Raw genomic sequence first — 24,893 nt, forward strand, 5'->3', positions numbered from 1 at the left:
AAATCAGTTCCTTCCACGTGCTACACAGACACCACAGCAAAAGACTTTCCCCTCCACCAGCCTGCACATGACCAAGGTCTGAGTTCAGCCTGAATTTACCTGGTTTCTCTGCTGCATTAACTTCTGAAGCCAAAGGGTATCATTCAGCTGCAGCCCACCCTTAACCCATGTAACCCATGCAACAGTAGCYKTGTAAAAGCTGTTCCTTCTCARATCTTCCATGATACCACTTCTGAGSTTCAGCCAAAAAGTGTCAGGCTTCCTCGTATGGAGGCTCCTGGTGCTGGGGTGGCTCAGGATTCATCAATTAATAATCAGCTCACCAGAGAATTTATAGTGRAGCAAATTCCCAGTATAAATGGACCAGAAGGAAATAACAGCTGAAGGGAGCAAAGTGAAAAAGACAAAGAAACAAGTTGAAAGGCAAGAGTAGAAAATTTAAGTATTTGGGGTATTTAGCGTAGCTTATGATACACTTGCCAGATGAGAAAAAGAACTGTGGGCCAAAAGTAAATCCAGTGGATTATCATTTCCACATAATCTCCAAAATCTGCTTGTTTTAAATCTACYTCTGATGAGTTACAGGTGAAGTCTGGGCAAACATTCCTTATTATTGCCWGTTGACTCCAATTGTCAACAAAGGCAAGTAGGGACTTGTTTCCTCGTGAGAGCTGTAATAACAACTGCTTAGCCTGGAGGGGTGAAAGATCAAAAGAAATGGTTTCAGGTGGTAATTTGAGCCATAAGAGGGTCTGAGCCCTCAAACAGTTACCCTGTCCCATAACTGCAAAACCAATGTATGGCAGAAGTGTCAAACACACAATAAAAAGAAATGCAATCCACACTCTCTCACCTAGGAAAATATTCATTTCTACCTTGCAGTCAATAACCTTCCTGTTAACTCTTAATGTTTCTCCTGTATCACTCTGATACCTGGAAATACATTTAAAAGYAACCTCATTTTCACCTTTAGCACCTTACACTGGGGATAATCTAGAATAGGRGTGCACAAAGGTCCCAGCAGCTACACAAGACACAGGGCTGCACATTTAAGGCTGAATTTCCAACCCACCCCTTCTAAGCCAGTCTGTTACCTGAGGGTCTCACTGAGAGCAGCAGCCTTGTCCTCCCCCATCACTCCCCTCCCTCTGCATTTGCCAAGGCAGCAAAGCTCCAAGCAAGGCTGAGATGCAGCAGCCACAGGTAAGGTCTTTTCCATGGGAACATAARTTAGGTTAGTACAAGAAAGCATTAAGTAACCTGGACCAAAAGGCTTCCTTCTTCTGTTGAGACCTGTTAAGTAGAGGGACCAACACTAAATTTGAAGATCAGTATTTTTATGACCCCATTTCCTTTATGTGCTTCCTCTCCAAGAGCAGTGACACCAACACCACTGGAGATAAAGAGAAAACAGAAAAACCTCTGTGCAGCCCCAGCCTCACCATCTGTCTGACACTGACTTCTTGAGGACCAAGATGTTCTACGTGGAGTCTGAGAAACRTCCCAAAGCTCAAAGACATCCATATGTCTCACAGACAAGATTTATGGTCAATGCACTGTATTTTAATTGTTTCATTACRAAATATATTTCCCACATTGTATTAATAAAAGGTCACTGAGAAAGCTATCAAGAAGGGGTTTAAAAATTAATTTAAAAATCCATTTGGTATGACATTTATCAAAGTAAAAAAGCAAATGCTGGAAAGTAAATCTTGCCATTGTTCGGTTTTCCACAGTCAGCTTTTTATTGCATCTTTTAAACAAAATGTAAGTCACCCTTGCTATAAACAAACAAAGAGGCTTTATGGAAAGTCAACAGGGGCTGAACTGCTCTCAGATGAATCCATCTGGTTTAGATTAGGGTAAGCAGAAGACTGACTCAAACTACAGGAAAGCTTGAATTGTGACTAAAATAACTCATAGGTCTTTCACATAAGAAAAATAAATATAAGTTCTGTAACTTTAGAGTCTATGCACCCATTTGTATGTGCTGAACCTCTCTGAACCSCCAGACCCAAGAAATACACTTATACCCAAATTTAAATTTGTGAATSGTCTCAGGGACATACATAAAGCTTTTGATAATGTTACAATTTTAAATACATATGCTTTAAAAGTTTTACCCAAGTCACTTTAAATTTTCCARTGCTCCAACTTTTTCAATTCCCTAATGGTGCATTTCTTAATATATTTTTAAAAATTACAATCTGGTAAATATTCAAGCAGTCACAATAGTTTGCCATCTAACCACTACCAATTGTATATATTCAAGTAAGAAATACAGTGTGACCAGGATTTCATTTTGTGGAAGATGAAAGAAAATGCAATTTGCAAATAAGCTCTATTTCACTGTGATGTCTTTACAGCACATGGCACGGCTACTTTAGCACTTTTATGCAGAGCATAACACTGCATAATAATAACACAGTCAATTTAAAACATACAGAAAGACCTCTTTTTTTCTAGAATACACAATAAATGCAGATACTTCTAATAGGCATACAAGGTATTTTCAGTGGTTTTAATGTTCTACCTCTCAGCCAGATTCCAGCACATCTGGGAAGCCTGAACTTCCCTCAGTCSTCTCATTTTGCATTAAACTGGGTGGCACTGCTGAGTACTGCTAATGTTTTGGGGTTTTTTTTCATTTAAGTAGTAACCTTATATTCACTTGTCAGGTCTTGAACTAAAAACATCAATACAAAACTATTTATTAATTAAAGTTGTCAGGCATCCGCCACAAATCAGCTGCCATACCCAGAGTTACACCAGCTCCCTCCCCTCCACCGAGTTCAGTGTCTGTTCAGGCAACTTATCACTGCTACTGGTGATTATTTTTTGTAATTTTTCAYAGCAGGCCACTTGGGTAAAGCAGCTGATTACATCTTCACCTTTTGCACCTTGGTTGCAATCCTAGCCTTCCCCTCCCTGAACCTTTTTCCAGATCCTTAATTACTGTTCCTCTTCATGGCCCCCAAAGCCCATGGTTATTATTTTGGTTTGAGAAGCACCCACACCGTGCTTCAAACACACGTTCCTGTTCAAAAAATTTATAATCTATATAATGGATTTTTCACACTTGAACTCCAAACACATATTAAAAATTTACGATGTCCTGCACTTCTGACCCCCAACGTTCAGCCCAGAAGTGTTTTCACAACCATAAGTGACATTACAAGGTAATACATGMGAGTTTGGGAAGGGAAATGAGAGGAGCAGAAATCAAATCTTTTTTTTCTCTCCACAGAAAATTCCACTACTGCCACTATTAGACCTAACCATCAATAAAAAATACRGATCCTGGAGAAATGTATGCAGACACAAGGTCTCCTGAGGTTTGGTAGATGTATGCTGGGGTGCATTTTCACACCCAGAGGGCACTGGGGACACAGTACCCTGCATCCAAGAAAAGGATTTGCTCCACAGGACCTACCTGGGCTCTGCCAGCAGCAGCTGAAAGCCACAGGTACCTTCAGGGGAGAAGACAGGCCAAGACAGACATCCAAGATGAGAAGGACAAAGCATCTCTTGGAAGTGCCCRTTGGTCTTCCCCAGCCACAAAGTAAACCTCGGTAATTATAATAAACACCTGGGGTTTTGGCAATTAAAAATTCTTGAGATGAACCCCAGTCTTTCCCTTTGTCTTTCCAATTTTATAAAATTAATCATGCCCATTCCACATGCAACAGTGAGTTCAATCACTGGTAGGGCAGGCATTGGGTTGGAGCCTCCCACCAGGGAATTCAGCACCTGCTTCAAGCACCCTTTGGTGAGGAAAAAAGATGAAAGTACAGATTCCCAGGGAAACAGGAGTATTCACAGGATGGTCAAAAAAACTGGCATCACAGCCAATAGTGCAAACTCCCCGGGAAAAGAGACTTCTTCATCTTCTGCATTTGTGCAGTATGATGCTTAAATGGGGCTGAAGAATTCAATACCCAGTCATTCATAATAAATAGTACACTCAATGCTGTTCTTTCTACTGCAATAGTTTCTTGCTCCAGAATTCCTCTAGCCAGAACAGCTTTGCTGCACATGACAGGAAATATTACTGAAGACAGACATCACTAAAAGTATGAATATCCACAGCTCTCTTCTGGGTTAATCTGAAACATAAACCCTGTCTCTAACTTCAGGAAAGGAAAGACAAAGTTCTCTAGCTAGTAAAAAKAAAAAAACAAAGTAAATAAATCCAATAAACTTTTCTAATATGAAAGCAAGTTCAGATGCGAGAATTAACAGAAATCGGGAAATCCCMGTCTTCGAAAAACTGTAGAGATAAGCACTGCACAAGATGTCCTGCAGTGGATACTGTCCTAGACAAGGGCTAGACTAGCTGTTTCCTGAAATCTCTCCAATCCTATTTCCTTCAACACCTGTGATTCCTCAGGGGAAGAGCGTAGGGGAAGCACTTTCTGCCTCACCCACCCAAACAACTTCATCAGACACCAGGCTGTTAGCAACACAAAAGGCAGGAGAAGAATTCAGACAGATGAAGCACAATCTGGAAAGAGATGCACTCACAGCCTTCAGTAACTACATTTGGGTTTAAATGAATAAAATAGAGAGAGAGAGAGATAAAATAGTTGAAGACTAGCTTCTCTCCAAAAACTGCTTATAAATCTAAACGACCCTTGCAGATGACTGGATCACATCCAAGCTGCCTCCAACACTCACAGTGTTTGTCCTTTCGTTAAAGGTCACTGTTTTCCAGGCTACTGAGTTTCTTTGCACATTTCTAAATCACACTTAAGCTCTGTTGCATTATACACATTTTTCCTTCACAGGGGTTAAATGAGGCAACAGTTTTATCTTAGAATAGCGCAGCGGTTAGGGAAAACCACATCTATCAGTCAGCATGGTTAAGCAGGAAGAAATCTGGAGCTGGCTGTTACTGAATTATTTAGGACAAGAATAAGGGCAGACAAGGAATGAGCAGACAAATGGAAATCCTTCTGCTTTCAGAGGGCAGGCTTCTTAGCCCAGTAGCTTTCCCATTTTTCCTTCTCCATTTCTGTGACATACAAAGAATTTAAAAGGCAATTTAAAGGTAATATCATACACCTTACAAGGCCAAATTGATCCCTAATGCATGGAGCAACATTTTAGTGAAAAGCTCTCATAGCAGCAGTTCCTTATAAACCACAAAGAGCTGAATGAGCTCTTTCCCTTTCCTCAGTGAATGATCTGATGTCAGTGGAGATTCACTGGATTTAAATGGGAACCCCTCAGAAGTGGAATGTATGTGAATTCACTAATATCCTTATGAGAGAGAAGTATGGGAGGAATCATGTCTCCAAGCCTTTTCTGGAAGGAAACACAAGTCAGCCTGAAAAATAATGTTAGACAGCAGCATTCAAATATTTATCTCTGATGATCTTGGAGCTCAACCAGCTGAAGCTACCAAGCAATATTAGGTAGTGTTTACATACAACAGCACACAAGGCATTATGTTAAATTTAAACCTGTCTGGYACTAACATGCCCGATCTCACAAGATCTACTACATCATCTTTAAGTGAAAAGCAATACKTCAAATTGTACACATTTCATTATTACACACACTCCCCTGTTCACTACCTGAAAACTGTTCAGGAATAAATCTTAGTCAAAACCWGCCACATACTGGATCCTTCTCCTTAGCACAGTCCCACAGATAGCCACAAATAWGTAATGAACTTGCTTTCAAAGGTAGCGTGCACCTCCACAAAGCTTTTTCATTTCCCACAAGAGTTCGTAAAATGCACRCAGAATACAGGAAATCAACATCAAGGCTTAAAATCCAAGCGCAGTGACATTTACAGGCACGTGGCTCTGAAGAAACCTTCTGAGCCCCTTCCTCAGCAGCAAACTGCTTTGCAAAACAGCTAACCTGCAGATTAATGCTCTGCATCACAGTCCATCAACAGCAACGGCTGAACTGCACAAGCGTTAGAAGCTMAGCTAGGATTGAGGGTCAAGTTCATCTTTGATATAATCCCATGAAGCTCCCAGAGTTTCACGTGTGACAAACTCAGCCTTTTATGTTTTTCTAAAGGGGTTACCGGGTATGTGACAGATAAATAACATCACCTGCATACGTGAAGCTAAAATAGGTGCAAAAACCATGTGAGGAAAGGATCTCACCACATGAGATAAAGCAAATTCCTTGTGACCATCTTTCACATCTTTCTAACTCTTCAGCTCYGGAAACATGGCTCAGAATACCATTAGCTGATCCCCACTAAGATAAATACATATACAGYTCAAATTTTATCCGTATCTCTCCACATGTCCACACACAGAACAAAMCTCAAATAGCTGAATTATCACTACTTACTAGACAGGCCTGAGGCAGGAAGCTGTTCACCCTGGAGATACTCCACATGCCCTCGAGGTACTGCTGAGCTTGGATGGTGACGGAGCTCAGAGCGCCACTGAGGCCGCTGGGGGCCACCGTCACTTGAACGCTGGAGTTGGGAAAGCTGCCCACRCCTTGAGACCATCCAAGAGCCTTCTTCCTCTCAGAGAAGAGACTGGGTGACTTTCCAGGCTGCCTGCCCACCGGCCCAGCAATGAGGGGCAGGTCTCTCTGGGAAGAGACAGTGACCATCCTGGGCACCATGCTGGTCACTGCCCCGGCGCCGGGYGCGAGGTCGGGCATTTCTGGGTAGCTGGCGTGGCTCAGGGTGTGCATCATCTGAATGGCTTCCTGCTTCAGCTGATTCAAGTGAGTGGCACAAGTCTCGCATCTGCTCTCTCCTTCATTCCTGTTTCTCTGTAAATAGTCAGGCACTTGAAGCTTGTCAAAAATTAAAGCTGATAATCGTGGGTCCTAAAGAAGTGAAGAAAAGGGAAAAATGTCATACTCAGTTAAAGTGGTGCAGAAAGATAAAAATAAGAGGGGGAAAAAGTTCTCTGATTAGCTCTCCACTCAGGGAAGTACTTTAAATATGTTCTGTAACTCTCAGCATTTTTCACCCCAAATACCCTAAGAGGCTTGCAGGTCACAGTGGATGAATAAACCGTAAGTGAATTCATCAGTATTATACCCAGCATGAAAATTATCATCAGAATTAAACAGTGGAGCTGCTGTGTACTTGATAACTGCTCATTCTTCTAATTAACTCTCCTTTGGAGACGTCTCAGGCGCCTGTGTTCCCCATGCTCAGGGAACAATGTTAGCTGAGATGCTGAACCTACAAATATCACAACTTGGTTCAAAGGCATACCTCCATCAGACACCCAGGAAAATTAGACTTTAAAGCATTTAAACAAATTAACGCATGAGCTGGTAAACATCTTGCTGTCCTCACCCTCAGAAATGATTAATCAAGTGGCATAAAAGCCAGTTTACATGGTGCTGCCCACAGGACTGTTATTTCTGATCTTGGCAACCCAGATGGCCGYAATATTCCCTTCCGCTACAGCTGCTTTGATGAGGAATAGATTTGAGCCTACAGCCATGTGTGAAGGTGTGACACTCTGCACACTAAGAAGCTGATTTAAAAGCAACACCTATTTTGTTTCCACAGAGCAATTCCCCGCTTTGCTGGTTCATTTTAAGGTTGCTCGGATRTTTTAAAACCCTGCACTGTGTTTCCACTTCAGAGACAGAGTTACCCATCTCCTGAACACACAAACGCCTTCCCAACCCAGGCCTGCTACTGTAAAGATTTGTCGAGAGATTAAATCCAGCCCCGTCGTAAATCTGCTATCGAGACTAACGCAGGGCAGTAAAACTGACCCAACTTCACACGCTCTCATTGAGCCCTCCAAACAATTAAGGTTTTAATGAAATCACGGAGCAGCCAAAGGTTTATTTGTGTAATTATTTTAMATGAAAATATTTAATTTGCTTGTTAATAAGGAGGACACACATAGCTGGTAAACCAGCCGTCCAACATATGCTGGGGATATCCCCAGATTGGCACTTGTTTTTAAAAATGTATTACTTTATGCCAAGTTGCAATTGCTTTCTAGGAAATGAACGTCCTATTAGAAAACTMATTCTGGTTTTAATTACAATGCACATCAATAAAACTCTTTAAAGTAGTCTTGGCACTGGTACTTTGGCTTAGCTCTGAATTCAGAAATTAGTAAAACACTGTTTAACTTCTGCAGCAGCAGCACAGAATTTATCTCATGTTCAGCTGTTGGACTACTCCTGCAATAGTTTTTAATCTCTCACGAGACAYAGTACAGTGTTGATAGAAACCATTGTGAGTATATCTAGCATCACATTATTCCACAGCCAAAAGCCATTAACCAAAGTTGCTCTTTCCGCAGTAATCTAAATTATTGTTTATTGACTTATAGTAAAAAATACTTCTCRGGCTAAGAAAAGCTACTGCTGCCACTGACTGAACAATAAATTGCATTCACACTAGTGAACCAGCATAAACAGTGAAGTGAGAGACACTGTTTCATTTTTGTCTCTTGTCTTTATTGAGGTTTAGATCCTGCTAAAAATGCCTTTGAAGTTGCACCATTTGCTCACCCTCATGARGAAGAAAATTCTTTCCCACCAAACCTCCCAGAAGATGGTAATACTAAATTAAGAATATTAGACAGGGAAAAAAAAAGTAATTAATATTTTAGAAAYTTTTTTCTACCCCTTCAGCAGAAAGTGCTATTGGTTAGATTTAGGGGGTAAAAAAATCACAGAGGCTCAGTGCTGCAAGCACTATTTAGCCTCGGGCAAAACAAAGGCCATGCAGTCTGCCTCCCAAGAAAAACAAACAGCAGATTGCTCAGTGCTCCTCAGGAACTTCTCTAAGGGACAGAGAGCCCTCTGAGCAAACATTTGCTGAGGGTGGCACACAGYTTTGATTCAAACAGCCCCAAAACTCAGCCCCAGCCAGCGCTGGGTGCCCCATCCGTGGCCAGGCACATCCCTGGGCTCGCTCCTTTGATCCCAGTTGGGCACACAAGGAAGCACCTGCAGGTCCCAAACTGCGTGAGCCTCATCTGGCAATGCTTAAATTGCTATCAAATGTCAAAAGTTTCGAATGAGCAATTAAAGCGAATTACTAGGTGAAACAGGCTTCTCATTTAAAAGAAATTACTTCTTTTGATGTAAAGAAAATTAATGACCCCAATTCCAGCTCCATAAACACAGTTTACAGCATAAGGCAGATCAGAGTCAGGCCTGGCTTGCAGTTACAAAGAAATCAAGTGGAAGTCATATTAAAGGGGGGAACAAAAATAAATTCAATATATATATATATATATTTAGAAAATTACACAGACCAAAGCTTAAGGCASATAGTATGCCAAATTTAAACCTCATAAGTTACATATAGTAAAAAAAGGCATCTCATTTCCAGTGCTTCTATTTACAAGGAGCCTTTCAACCCACTGCTCCAGCCTCTGTGACACCCAGCTTTCATTGCAGCCAACCTTCCCCAGCACCTCAACAGAGGGCCCAGCTGGATAACTTTTATTTTTCCACTGTGAGAGACAAAAACACCTGGCTAATGGCTGGGCGTGAAGGCCAGAGGAAACACAAGTTACTGTTAAAAACATTCACCCTAACTTAAAAGTTTAGGCAGCCCCATTAAAAAGGTTTTACTGCCTGGTGACAATGCCCGGTCCTGGGGAGCCCCTGCTCCRGCAGCTCATGCCCCAACACGGCAGGGAGGGGAGGGAACATTCGTGTTTAACAGGGAGAAGAAATAAAACTCGAGTGACCAAATGTGTCAGACAAACACGTGGGAGGGGTGAGGCAGCCAAAGCCGTCCCTGCTACAGCTCCACCAGAGACAGGCGAGCCAAACAAAGGGGGTGTGCAGATTGCCAAGGGGAATGACACAAAAATTAAACACACAGCACACAAGCCTCTGTCCCAAACAGTGCTCCAAAACCCCTTTAGTCCATGCTACAAAGAACATGACTCTTTTGTTCCTCCACAGCAGAAACAAACTATGCTGTCCTTGTCACACCTACTTTCCACATGCTCTTCTTACCTCCTGAACAAGCAGGATAAGCAGAATACTGTGATGCTGTAACATCCACAGCTTCCCCTCCCACTGCAGAGACCAAAACCCCGATTTCAGACTCAGCCTATTAACTTTTGCATGCAAATTTCAGATATTCAAACATCACATGCTGTTAGAATTGTAAAATAAACGGTCCCACTAGGAACTGGGGAGCYCGGCAGCCCCCAGCAAGGTCAGGGCATGAAATAATTACATATTCTTGTACGAGGACAAATTTTCTGAATGCTTGAATTTACCACTGCTTTTCAGCAAGCAGCTGTCACAGACACAAGCCAGCTTGAAACTGCTGCTGGGAGATAAAACACACTCATGCAAACTGCCCACATCAGAGGAGCTCACAGACATGGTCTGCAAGTTCAGCTGGGCAGGATGGACARCTTGGAAAACCAGGATTGTGTTCCCACTACAGCACACAGAAAAACACCCATTCCCTGCAGCACTGGAGAATCTTTACCTCTGACACCAGGAGCAGGGAAAAGGAGAACAGATCCGAAAACACATCCAGCAACATGAAACAGCAAGAAGGGTCTCTGTAATTCAGATTTCCCTCTTTCCCCAACACCTCAGCCTCCCCATGAAAGCAAGGACCCAGCAGGATTTCAGCTATTGGGGTGACACCATGTGCTGCATGCGGGGCACACAGACAAAACCTGCATTTCACCACTGTAAAGTACTGCATCCCCAGACCACTGTCCTTAAACTACAGACATAACTCAAAGCTACTGGGATGTGGCCAAAGGCCAGTATCTCCGAAAATCCCTGCTACAGCTTAGGCACCAAAGTCATAGCCAGGTTTTCAAAGGATAAAACACCAAATTACCTCCATAGACATGAACTGTGCTGAGAACTTGAAGCAAGTTTGTCAGTGAGAACTGCACTYGAATTAAATTATTCCAAAATTCTTGCTCAATCTGTCATTTCCCAAGTACTTAAAGTTTGCAGTCAGGTTTTCTGTTCAACTAACAAGAAAGAATAGAAAGCTTCTTTTTACTGTCAAAGAGAAACAAAGATACAAGCTTTGAATCTTACCTGCAGCTACTGACTTCTAACTCCCAAACTCAGCAAGAAGAGAGGAGGCAGAAAAGCATCTGGATTCTCACTTAAGAAGTCCCTGAAGTAATACCCACCCATCTGTAACCTAATCCTTTCAGCGAGGAACTCTGCACAGAGTGCGAACAAACGATGACGAACAAATGATGARAAGTCAAATTGCCAACAACCGTCCTCGGTAATTACCCGCAATTTTGCCTGGCACTGGCTTCTGCTGTGAGAGTGAATCTGGAGCAGTATCCTGAATTGAATTAAATTAAAGTCTTGATATAAATATAATTCAAGAGAAGGAAGAATCACTGAATGTCACACTGAAATATGTAATTAAATACATGACATGTTCATGTAATTAAATACATGAACAACACTTTAAAAGGATGCTTTTGGAGAAAGGAATGTACTATCCCAGTGCAAAATAATCAATGTTAATGATTTTTTGTCTTAATTGTCCTTCCAGATTTCTGCTGCGCTGCTTACAAATTAGTTTGTATCTTACATGACATTGTGAAATATCCCCTAATATCTTCTATATTGACAAGTACTTTGAAGGCTGATGCTTGCTTTCAACTATATAGCAGTCATTTTCAAAACAAAACAAACAAAAAAAAAAAAGCAAGTACTACACATTCAACAAATCCAGAGAGTGCTCAATGTAATCAAGGGGAAAAAAACAGTGCTAATGAATTTTTTTTTTTAAGAAAAGGTTCCAAGTATGTGACTAATCTCAAGGGAGTGAAAATATGAGCTCTAAGTCTTCAACTAAGCTGTGTTGTGARTTCATTCAGTCACTGACCTCATCTTATCAGAATATAAACAATCAAGGGAAAACAAACACATGAAGCCTTCACAAAAACAGAATTCACCTGAAGTCCCATCTCCTGCTGGTTAAGGGTATCTGAAACTTGCMATGTAACTTCACTGTCCTTGAAAACATTCCTCTGAACAAGCAGGAGAGCAATCCACATTTCCAAAGTGAGCAAAATGTGCAAGCATTAGAAAAAAAGCAGATACATTTTTAAGGCCAAATTCCACTCAGCCTCTTTACAGTAATGTCTCGCTACCTTGAGGTGGAAGGTTAATTTAAGCCAATGGACTGTGACCCTTCTCCTATTCTATTTGCTAGCAGGATTTCTTCTAATCTCCAACCCCATTATTCTGTTTCCAACCACAACCTGAGGTAGTGCACACAGACATATCCCCCTGACTCTACCCAACTAAGACTCAACCCAATTTCTTTTCATCTCTGACATCCCAAAGAGCTTGAAAAGAAAAAATCCAAACACATTTTCTTACTTGTAAAAAAAAGTATGTGGTATCTCTTTTAAACAGYGCCCATCTTTCTAACAAAAGCCCAGCAATACGGTAAATCTGCTCAAAACCGCATGACCCCGCACTAAAAATGACTGCGCCGTGTTTAGTTATTCGGCAGCTCCACTGAACTCTATTTATTTCCATTTCCTGCCCACTTTAATGTACTTCAGTGGCCTGCAGTAAAGTTAAAGCAATAGGTGTCTGTCATAAAGATGAATAGTGCTATTGGAATGCATAATACAGTGGAAAGAGGAAATGAGAGCAATCTGGTTTATTTACATCTCAGGCTCCCATCAGCACCTCAACCCACCTCCCAACGCCTTCAGCTGCCTTTCCTGTTATCTTGCTGTATAGTCCCCTGCAATGAATTGGCTTTTAACCTCACAGAAACCAGAGGGGATGAGCTGATCTCCCAGGTTTGCTTTCATGAGCTGGCAGAGTATGGGAGCAAACAGCCACGCAGTGTGTTCAGTGCAAAGAAAACAAAATAAAGGTAGCGGTTGCCATTTAAATTAATTAAAAGACACAAACAAAACAAAAGACCCCAAAGAGATCTGCTATCACCGGTAAATTTAGATCAACACACAGGAACCCAACTACTTCTGAAAAACAGTAATTACTGTTTCACAAAATATTACTTTTAATCTTCTTTCTTTACAATCTAATTAAACAGATATTTTACTTGCCTTTGAAAATGTTTTTCTTAATTTCATTCAGTTTTAACATTTGGTGTATTCTATAAACCACACATCCAAACTAGTATGCAATTTTATGCTTATTTTTAATAGTGTATGAATTCATTTAAAATTGATGACTTTTAATTTGCATGTTTATTGTTGGTTTTAAGTAATCTTTTAATTTTCCCTCTTGGGTCTGTGGCTTACTATTACTTCACGATGTAAATTCAGTACTGATTTTCTTCATATGAAAACACCACGTTCCAAAACACGTTGTGTCTTTTTAAWTTTTTTTCTTATTTCTTTTAAAAACCTTCAGAAAATATTATCACTTGGAACAGCAGCAAGTATGTGTAGAAATAGTTGCATATCTATCATCACACAATCCTTGGTGTCTGAAAAGCCTTTGTTTGATTCTGCTTTCAGAAATACACACTTAGACAAAGTTGACTTTCAGAAATTCATACAAAAACCTCTGATAGAAATTAGACACTTTTATTTCAAAGACAAAGAGCTTTCTATCCCTAGTTATTTTTTCTTTGAAACCAAAAATAAATTTAGGCTAGCCTATGAGCACAGTACACCAGATTATAAAAACTGCCTATTAGAGTCACAACTCTATAAATAAAGTATAAAAAGTCACAACTTCTCTTTCCTCTTCAAAGCAAACCAAGTGCTCATGGGCTCRAACAGCTGCTTGGGAAAACGATGCTCTCTGATGTCTTCATCACATTGAACTCTACAGCTCCACACACAGTTTGAGTTCACTTAGGCTGCCCAGATGATAAAGTAGCTCTGAATTTCAGCATAGGGATGATAACTGGAGCACAGCACCACCACACAGAAACATGCTGCCTTGTCAAAACTCCTCAGAAACACCAACTCCTAATACAATTTTATGGGAAACAAAAGGTTGTTCTCGATGGTAGAATTCAGCCTGTGTTTCCATGCATTGTGAGCCTGGTCAGCTGGACTCCTTCACTGATGAACTCTGACCAGCAAGCCAGTCCAGAGAGCCCAACGGGCTGGGAGAGGAATCATGCCCCTGATGAGATCTTCAGCGTGTTTAAGTGATCATAACTTCATTTTTCCCAGTAGAACTGTACCCATTTGTATCAGACAGACCTTTGAGGAGGGGCTCAAGAACAGCTGGACACCAGCCACAGTGAAAGCAACTCTAGCTTACRAAGATGTAATAGGAAAAAAAAGAGTGCTTGGAACACTCCTCTGTATACGAACCCTACAAGTGTTTCAGTCCAACCRTCTGAATCCAATTAACGGAACGCTCAGCGGCAGAAGTTAGGGAGTGGACGCATTTTCCAAATGAACATCATTAACATAATGTAGATTTAAAATCAACTATRGAAACCAGAGCTTGGCATTGGATCACACTCTCTTAGTGTCTCATTCACTTCCTCATTTTATCAATTATTTGGTAAATGAATACTTGAGGACCGTTCAGAAACGATTTATCCTTCACAACCAAGAGGCTGCCCACTGTGCACTCCTTTGCAAGCAACAAATTACTGAACACAGTGCAAAGTTAGTACACCATGCAGTTTTTATTATTACAAAACTGGATTTCACTTAGTCTTAATAAGGTTCCACAGTCTCAGTTTAACTGCTTCACCAAAAAAAAATAGTCTCGTTGRCTGAAAAATTTTGGGTTTACATCTTAATTTAGGCAGTACTGTAGTGGAGCTGAGTTTTAACTTTTTCTCCTTGCCTGGACTTAATAAAAAAGAAAAAAAAAAAYGGGGAAAAAACTCTAAGCAGGGATGAATAGAAAAGGAATGATGAAGACCATCTGTAACTCCTCAACCACAAGCTGGCCACACTGTGCCTGAAGAGTCTGCTTCAGTTCCTTTTCTTACTCGGTGGCATGTAAGAGACACCACCTCCCTCTCCAATCTGTTCATCCCACAGCAGCTCCTTAAAGTGGATTCTTGGATGGCTTTTTTAAAATGCCTGTGTTCAGCACAGCAACTTCAGCAAGTAAATTCCCAAATCAGTTATCTGTTGATCCTGTGCCTTCAGTATCTCTGGACTTGGATGAAAGTAAGGTACTTGATGTCCCTCAGATTCAGAGAGAATGCCATTGCATAGAAGTAATTGATTCCATTCTGCTCACCCCAACTTACACTATTAAAAAAAATGAAAATAAATGGGCAGATCCTGAGGGATATCTGCAGGTGAAGGATATCACCCAAAGAATCAAATGATCTTCCTATGGAATCTCATTAGGGTGTATGATCCCAGCCATATAAAGCAGGTGGAGACAAACCATTTGAGGAGTCTCTGCAGGACAGATAGCAGGTCAAAACACAAGAATGTTGTAGAGTTTTGTTTATTAAGTTTAGAAGAGTGAAAACTCTGAGTCCTCCAGTGGTTACAAAGAGACTGGTGACAAATTGCTTTCCATATCCACTTGGGTAAGGAAAATAGGAAATCATTCTCCTTTTAAGCAAAGGTGACTCAATAAAAACTATCAAAGGTGAGTGAATATTGGCAAATGCTACAGAATGGTGCTGAGAAATCTTGTTCCTCAGAGAATTTCTGAAGAGCAGGTGAAAAACATCTGCAGGAGGTGATTAAGAGATAGATGACCCCATTTCAGTGGAGGAAGTTGGACTACTTTTTAAAAAACCTGAAGATYGTACCCCAGCCCTGTGATACAGTTTTTGGAAAGATGAGTAACATATCTGTACACACACTTGTTGCTTGGGCACAAGTGGCACGGAAAAGGAATGGAGACTTCAAAATACTGCTCTACTTAGATGACAATGCAGTAAACTACACTATCTCGCTCACAACACGTTTTCCAGCTTGCATCATTCTTATATTAATTCCATACCTCTTGTCCTAGTTGTGACCCTYTGTACACTTCAAAAAAGTCTTTTGTCCAATACAGCCCATCATCACCACAACCAAAACTTTATCATTCATTATGCTACATATTATATCAAACTTTCAATCTTCCCTTGCAAATACAATGCATAGAATTGCTACATTTCCTTCCCTACAAGTACAGGGGCTAGCTTTAGGAATCCAAATGAGATGTTTTTACATTAGATAGTGAGAGTCCAGCTCCTCCTCTTTGTCCATCTCAATGGACATCAGTGACAGGTGGTGTCCCTTAGGGTCTGTAGTGGGACTGGTGTTGTTTAATATCTTCATTAATGTCATAGATGGAGGGATCRAGTGCAGCCTCAGCAGATTTGCAGCTGACACCAAGCTGAGTGGTGCAGTTGACACCTAAAGGATGGGATGCCATCCAGAGGGGCCTGKACAAGCTCCAGAACTGGCTGCATGGGAATCTCATCAGGTTTAACAAGACCAAGAGCTGGAGCTGCCCCTGGCTCAGGACAACCCCCGGGATCAAACCAGGCTGGGGATTGAGAGCAGCCCTCAGAAGAAGGAATTGGGTAAGAATTGCCCTTATCGGCCCAGCAAATCACACTCCTGAGAGTGGGATGACAACAGCAGTCARTCAATAACCAGCTGCAGTGGTCCTGTGAAAACTGCAAGCTGTGCAAGCTCTCACCATCCAAAGGACTGGGGCAATCAAAGAGGAGCAGCTCCCTTTGCCTAAGGCCTCTCTTCTGCAAACATAAATCCATGGGGCTATGCCCACAGGCACACAAAAACCCACTCTACCCACACTCAAACCATCTCAAAAGCCATGTTAATAGGGTTTGCAAACTCTGCTGAGGAGCAGGATATAAACATATTGAACCCACRGGCACAGTGAGCTTGTATCTGCCTCTAACACACGCACACGTCTGTGCCCACAGATGATTGGCAAAAACACCTCTGTAAACCCTTTCAGGCTCCTCACATACTTACACAGAACAAGCCTTGTCTCCCGAGACACAGAAGCAATCAAATACCTGGCAACAACTTTCAAAACCCTTCAAGCCAGATCCTATTAAAACCAGCAACTCAGAGATGAAAGGCACCAGCTCGTCCTACCAGTCACACTTAACAAGGCTCTTAAACATTTACTGTAGCTAACAGTTGCCTCTATAGAAATTCCACAACTGTAGACAATGCCTAACATCATAGGATACATTTATGTTTCCGTTCAATTGAAGGTACAACATAAAAGGATGTTTTTATTTTAATTTGTGTTCTGGGACCTTGGCAAAGAAGCTGCCTCATTACCTGCTGGAAAAGGCTAAGTACAGAGGTAGMAAGGGTTCTTTTAAGAACAGAAATTACAGCCCCAGTGTGAGACCTGGGCCCTAAAGAAATCCATGGCAACATTTACACTGAATGTAAAGTCATTATATCCTCGTCAAATTTGAAGGATCCTCGTTCCTAATTTCAAATTAGCAATGAACTTTTTCATGAACCTGCCTCTCTCCATTTCATAAAATTCCCATTAAATGCATCTTTGTAATTGYTGGGTGATGACTTGAGTCGCATCTGTGTGAAAATTTCCCCCTTCTTTTTAAAATTAAGTTTTGTGGCARTAACTTATGTGTCAAATTTGCACTGAATCATTAAAATAAAATACCTGCCACCCAAGATGCCTTAGTGTTATCATTACAGATGTAAACACACATTTAACACCAGTTGTGTAATCATGCCTTGCTAACATCCTTATAAAATCTGACAGCTTGTCAAATAGCTCCCATTGTGGATGGCACTGGAGCAGTTCCACAGATCATTAAAGGSCAGTGAAGGTAAGTACCTCATCCCACCTCCTGCACATCACAGCTCTGCTAATTTCAACCCTGAGAACTAGTGACCCTGATAGCCTTGTTTAATGAAAATAGATGTTTTAACATTTTAAGCAAAATTCACTTTCCAAACTCACAGTACTTATGAAAAAAACTTGTTTTTAAAGTACTCGGTATATGAATAAAAAACATAAAACCAAGCAGGTAGGGACAGCACTTGATGTGATGTAAATCCAGAGTTGACACACACTATTCTTTTCTCCTGTGACACTTTGGGAGCAGAGTTTTTGACCCTGCTGATACAATGGCCAACTTGAAAAATCCAAGTGGCTGATTCCAGGACTCTCAGCACCATCCCAGGCACTGACTGTGCACCATTAATATTTGATGTACGCTCACAGCTCCAGTCTCAGAGAAACCCATTATGCTCAAAAGATGTGTGTTTAACTTCACATGACTGATGCTGTGATTCACAGGGAAAACCTGCACAGAAGGCACAGGCTGGGATGTTACTGCTCCAAGCTCCATCAGCAAACAGTCACTGAAAATAAATTAACATCAGCATCTCATGGAAGTCCCTGCATGAGAAAGTTAGGCAAGATTTATTCAAGACTGCAGTCTCAGGAGCAATTAATCAGAATCAGAGGTAAGCCAAAAAATAAATAAATGAAAACGGGACCAGCTAGAATAACAAAGCAGCATGGCCAAGGCCGCAGCCACATGACAGGCAGAGGCATCTCCAGAGCAGTCAAAACAACTGCCCACAGCTCTGCCAAGGAGCCAGATGCTGCTGCTGGAAGAAGGGTAGTGTTGATATAAATGCAGAGATACGAGATGCTTAACACCAAGAGCAATCCATCTTCGTGATATTCCCACATGGCTGCCAAGCTTCGCTGTTATGCCACAAAGAGATGAAAACAAAGTTCATAAAACACATGTAGATCYGACATGACAAACTCCCTCCACCCTCCCCTTACTAACTCAGAAACAAACCCACAGTTTGGGTGTAGCTATAAATGACCTGATGCTTTTCCTGAGTTAACAACAGAATCAGGAAAGAATATCRTTGGCTAAACAGTCCACTGTACACACCCTGCCAGAAAACCAATGAACTTATCATACTGTATAGGAAATTCCTATCTTCCACATCAATTAGTGACCCAAGAATGATTGATTTYATAATCCCAAACTTGACTTACAAAGTGACTTCCTTTGGGGCCAATTTTCCATTAGCCAGCATGTGGAAAATTGCATACGGTCACTATAAAAACCAAGGAAAAATAAGTGCTATTTAAACCCCAATTCCATGCCTCTACATTCCTGCTTTCCTAAGGGAGATGCACTTTTGACAGTTAACTTCCTTTCCCTGCCCTGACATCCTATCTGCACCACACACCAGCTGGGCACTCAATCAAAACAGAAACAACAACAGGAACTAGCAGCTATTCATTACAATAGGATCAAAACATTTCTAGGCACCAGGGCTTTGCCAAGTTACCGTCCTTGAAGAGCTGCCACAATCCTCTTCTTCCCTCCCACCACGGACACCATCACTGAAAGTGGCCCCACTTCAACCTGAAGCACCACGTATTGAAGATCACAGATTTTTAATCACCAGCCACAGCYCAGAACTGCAGGAGGCAATGAACTGGGTGGCAAAAAGGTGAGAAAATTAACTGGCCAACAGCACAGGCTGATGTTCAGCCTTTATTCCAATCAAGCTAACATTAGCTCCAGTCTATAMAACCAGGATTGCACTGCACACTAACTACCAGGGTAATCACAGCAACAGCATCACAATATGATTACTGGGTGCTAAWTATATCTTATAAAGAGTTAAAGACAATCAAATAAAGGTAATAAAGATTTATATGCAGTTTTTCACTGACCTGAAACAGCTTCATACATTAGTAGGTTAACATTACTGCGGGATCAAAGCAAACAGTTACATCTACAAAACAAAATACATGAAACACGAGAGCCAGATGCTGGGTCCTTTCATCCAGGAAGCAATTATTTGATTCCTGGGAAAAGATTATGTCTCTCATTGTTTCATCAATACATAACGTATCTCAGAACCAATCCTGGCTCCCTGGCCTGGTGTGGATACAAATCTGCAGGACTGCACAGGGTCACGAAAGAAGGGTCTCCTTTTCCCACTGTGCCATCCCTTCTGAGCACAGAGCAACTGGAGACATCCTCAGTTCCATGTCTGCATCTCCCATTCTGCACAACAGCACAGACCCCAGGCTGTCAAAAAAACCTGTGAGGCTTCCCCTCACACCTCTCCAGGAGGGCCATTTCTCCATGGGTAATCACAGCAGGGAATGCCAAGGAGCTGCCCACACTCCCCCACAGCTCCCAGACACGAGAGGTCCCTCGGCCACCAACTGAGGGCTCCCTGCTCCAAGGACCATCAGCACCTGCTGACCTTTGGCCAGTCATTTTGGCCACACCATCCTCACCTACTGTCCAYCCTCGCAGAAAACAACACAGGTGGGCAGTCAATACCCACCCAGAGATCACAGMATATGTGATTACACAGGACCCTGCACCAGCAGCAATTCTGCAGTTTTAATAACCACACTACAAACAATGTACCTGAAAAAGCACATCCCCCTGCATGGTTACTCCAAGGCTGTCACTGGATAAACCAGCCAGCATCAGCATGAGGATACCAGGCTGAGTAAGGTGTGCCCCTGAAAAAAGGCACAACAGAGAGGAGCACTCAATAAACAGAGCCATTAACTGAAACATCCCTGCAGCCATTAAAAGTTTGCAAAGTACTACAACGTACACCTGGTTATTTCTCTGACATCTGCTTAGGTTTTCTGTGTCTTTCTAAGTTGGACCAACGAGGAAGATAACTGAGTTTATGGGCATTTCATGACACAAATGACAACAAGGTACTGTTAACTATTCATGAAAAATGGCATAAAAACTCAAATGAASCACATGTACTGTTTGAAATGCTTTAAAGTTACCACATTTTATAATGAACCATATATGACCAAATGGTGTTTCTCCTACTAAAGAATAAAATTATTCTAAACTAAGGACTTCATCATAAAATGGGAGGAAATTCACAGTCTGAACAATTGCAGTTGTGCTGAGCACATTTTAAGACATATGGCAACTTTATAATGGTCATTGGGAATGAGGAGCTGAAATTCTGTTGCAGATTTTGAATTTAAGACATTTCACATAAAACTGCATATCTCAGGAAACAAAYAAATTGTTAAGTGTGCATCCTCAAAATGTTACAGGCAGTGTTTGGCAAATGTAAATATGACTACCTCAAAATACAGATGCTGTTTCAGTACAATTACCCAATTGCTTTAGAGAGGTCCAAATAAGTTTTTAAAAAAATGTGTGAAGGCATCATTAAAAGAAAACAAATATAAYAAGATCTGCCTTAACTTTATACAGAATTACTACAACATTATGCAGYTACAATACGTTATCCAGTGTTCCCAAGTCAATGCCCCAATTACTATTGTAAGTCTGTCATTTAAATAGTTCCTTCCTGTTTAAAATCTAGAGAGCCAAATGCATTTTCCCACCACTAAGCATTGTGTAAGACTCCTTTCTCTTCCAGCAAGCTGGCTGAAGATGGATGAGCTTCCAAACCGGTATCATTTTTAATTAYGTGTTTTTCTCTCATTACTAATTTCCTAAACATGTCTCTAATCTCGCAGAGAAATCTCTGAGCGCAGGAGGTGTACCCACATACATCATGCTCTAGAAAATTAAAACAAGATAACRATCAGGACTGCCATCACAACACAACCTGAAACAAGCAAGATACAGGAGAGGTGATACACACTCCTAAGCCTCTGATCTCGAGTGTTTCTGGAAAGCAGTGACTGGATGGTTTCCATCCTTCCTGTGGCCCCTCCTGGACCAGCACCATGGTTATTGGSGTCCTGGAGAGGGAGATGCTTCAAGCAACCTCCTGCCTTGCACTTTCCACTGGGTTTTGTGAGCTTGTGATGCCAAATGCATATCCAGCCCTTCACTCCCTTTCCCTGACACTCCTCCAAGAAGCTCTGTGTGCACGAGTGAGCCCTGATCAGCTGCTCCTCTGGAGAAGATGAGCACAGGCATCCCCRGTCCCATCGGGGCTCCAACAGCTCCTCCACCCATGCCAAGGTCTCCTGAAGGGACTCCTTCTCCAGGAACACCGGGAAAAAGAAGTGTCAGGAGCAGCCACCCCCAGATGACAGGTCAGGAGGCACAGACCCACACAGACCCATTCCCAGAAGGATTCACACCCTGGCAGCAGCTGCTGCACCAGAGGCTCCCTTGGCAGCAGGGATCGGGATTATGTATGGACCCAGCAGCCTAAATCAGCCAGGCATTCCCATGGGATCCCTCCCATTCCTTAGATACCTCTCACTACCTGGAAGGCATTGCACAGCTGAACAGAGCTACAGCATTCTTTAACCATTAAACCAGATTCTTTTTTTTTTTTTTTTTTTGGGGGGGGGGGGCAGCAAAAGAAAACAAAAACAAAAGGGTAATTGTCACAGGACTTTCTTCCCAGCTAAACACTTCACACACCAAATTCCTAAGGGAGTGATCCTTTCAGCACATCAGCTGCATTCTCATCAACTGACACTTCCCAAATAAAGGAGGAAAACCCTAGAACTGTTCAGAGTGGCTGACATTTAAGGAATCAAACAAAGCAAAACTASATTAATCACAAGCACTTAAAGTAAGTTTGTATCTTAAAAAAATATGTCACAAGTATGATTCTGCCACTCAGTCAAAGAAAAGGGATCTCTGCTGTTTCACAGTCAAAAAGATAAAGGTAGAGAGGAATTAGAAACACAGTTGAAGCACGCACACACCAGATTAATGATCATAAAACCAGTGTATGAACAAAGAACACCAGCACCAGGGCTCTGGTACATATGCATGCAACTCMCCATTCTGCAATCACAGGCTGATCAAAATGCCTGTGCTAAATGGGGTAAGCTTATCTAAAAAKGTAATGCTAGCTGAATTGCCCTGGGTCTCCAGGGAGGCCTGCAGCACAGACAGTGTGAGTGGGCTGGAGTTCAGATGTTTCACTGTATTCACACATGCTGCTGTGGAGGCTGAATAATGGAAAAAYTACCCAATTCCACATTTTCTTCTCAAAAAAAAAAAAGAAAAAAAAAACAGTCCACAAAATTTCATCCTGTTTTTCAACCTGCTATCCACCCATTGAGCAGGATCAAAAAGTTTTTAACCCAGCCTTAACTTCCTCAAGAGCTTGATGAAGAAATTGCTACAAGAACCCTGGTTTGTCTTGAAAATAAATACTTGTACCAAACTTGACTCATTAACAGAGGGAAGGAAAAGGTGGGGGATGCTCCCATTTCCTCCTTCCCATTGCATCTTGGGAGGATCATGAAGGGGACACCTGCAAACCCAGGGCTCCAGCAGAGCTTTACTGTGCACCACCCACCCTTGGGCTGGAAGCAGCACCCACATGGGAGTCAGGGAAAGGCTGAACACAGCCCTGGACCCCAGCTGGGAGCTCTGACCACCGAGGGCAGGGCAAGCCTTTCATCAGACTCCACYGGGTTATCATTGGGCTCCAACTTCTTTTTAATTCTCATTAACATCCGCTGACACCTCCTTTACAACCAGAGGGACAGGTTCTTCACCAGCAGCCGTTTCACCTTCCCCAGTTAATGTCTTAATCCACAGGTCAGATTATCTTCGCTTATCAAAGACAACATTATGCTTCATAAGCTATTTTTCTGCYTCAGTAAGGAATAAGCACATTTTATTTCTTACTGTGTTTACCCATTACCTCACCGAGCCACATTATTGTYAAGTCTTTCTGAGGCTCTCCTAGAATAGGAACACATAAAACAGGATTTCCTCCAGCTCTGCATACCTACTTACTCCAGAGTCATTAATGACATAGGACTGGATTGAACAAAGACTTAACATCAAATAAGTATTCAAAACAGCTGGGAACAAACATATATCTGCCTGGAACACTGCATCTGTGCTTTGTCTTTTAAAAAATGCCAATGAGGCAAAAATTCACTTTCAAGAYCACTTTTACAGGAATGTTTTCATGAGAAAAAAAGGACTTGCTAAATGCTTGCATAAGGGACATGTAACCCTGTGGGCTCCAAATTAAGTTTATAGCACTTTTCATACCTAACTGCAAATCAGGTTGTCCTTTTTCTGGAGAKCAGATGTAACTTCACTGCTGTCAAAAGGAACTCTGCAGAAAAGACCCAAGAGCTGCACAAGAATCCTCCAAACACCCAAACCCAAACTGTCTTCTACGTGTTAACATGCAATAGCTGAAATACCCAAGGGTAGCTAGCGATCCTCAGAACTCAACTCTGAGATTTTTARAACAYCTCYAAGCAATATTTTAAGAAAAACTTATAGACGTATGTATGTAAGAAAAATACAAATGACACTGTTCCAGGATTGGTAGAAATGAAGGACACTGCTGGGCTGAGTGTTTAGCATCCAAAACAACTTTGGCAATCTCTTAAAGACCTCGGTATGGGTGGTGTACACAGAAGCAGCAGCAGCCAGCGGGYTGGGAGGCACTGCAGGGATGCGTGAGGAGAAACACTGCTCTGTGTAACACTATCAGCTCCACCTGCCCCGGGACATTTCCTACCTCTACCTACAAACACAGCGATTCTCCAACCACTATGTAAACAGTCTTTGAAGATAACAAAGCTTATTCTAATCTCTCACTGATGTCACTCCTGTATTGTACTCAGCTGAGCTACAGAACTCCTGGGTTCACTCACTCCTCTGTAAGATCAGGATTACCTTAACTCTTTGTTGTTGCACAGACTTCAGGAATCCTGTCCAGGTACAGAAAGAGTTTATTTTTCACTCAGTGGATTTTCTTGCTGAATAACCACAGACATTTTTTCGCTCACTTCTTTAGCAACAGCTGGACCACTTCTGACCATTATGCTTAGTGAGACAGCTTTCCCAAAAAGCAMAAGCACAGCCTCTTGGAAGGACAGAATGCCATGGACTATTTTCCAACATTAAAAAAAGGGACTGTTGCTCCAGTGGTAAGAACACAAATCAGATTGAGACTGGACCTGTGTGGTGTGATGCTTGAGGTGGTTGTGTACAGGGACAGGAGCTGGGCTTGTGGATCCCTTCCAACTCAGGTTATTCTATGATTCCAGCACGAGAAATTAAA

The 24,893-nt window shown here is 41.8% G+C and overlaps 1 protein-coding gene across 1 annotated transcript in view; it reads right to left on the bottom strand.

Annotated features, from left to right (window-relative positions):
• KIF26A (kinesin family member 26A) overlaps window positions 1-24,893 on the bottom strand; it is a 95,511-nt gene that overhangs the window by 56,095 nt on the left and 14,523 nt on the right. The window contains exon 5 of the mRNA XM_057365686.1: window positions 6,319-6,813. Coding sequence (XP_057221669.1) covers window positions 6,319-6,813 — 495 coding nt within the window. The remainder of the gene's footprint in view (window positions 1-6,318; window positions 6,814-24,893) is intronic.

The sequence above is a fragment of the Malurus melanocephalus genome, unplaced genomic scaffold, assembly GCF_030028575.1.
Source record: "Malurus melanocephalus ecotype Western Australia unplaced genomic scaffold, MMel_1.1 scaffold_57, whole genome shotgun sequence".
Lineage (NCBI taxonomy): Eukaryota > Metazoa > Chordata > Aves > Passeriformes > Maluridae > Malurus > Malurus melanocephalus.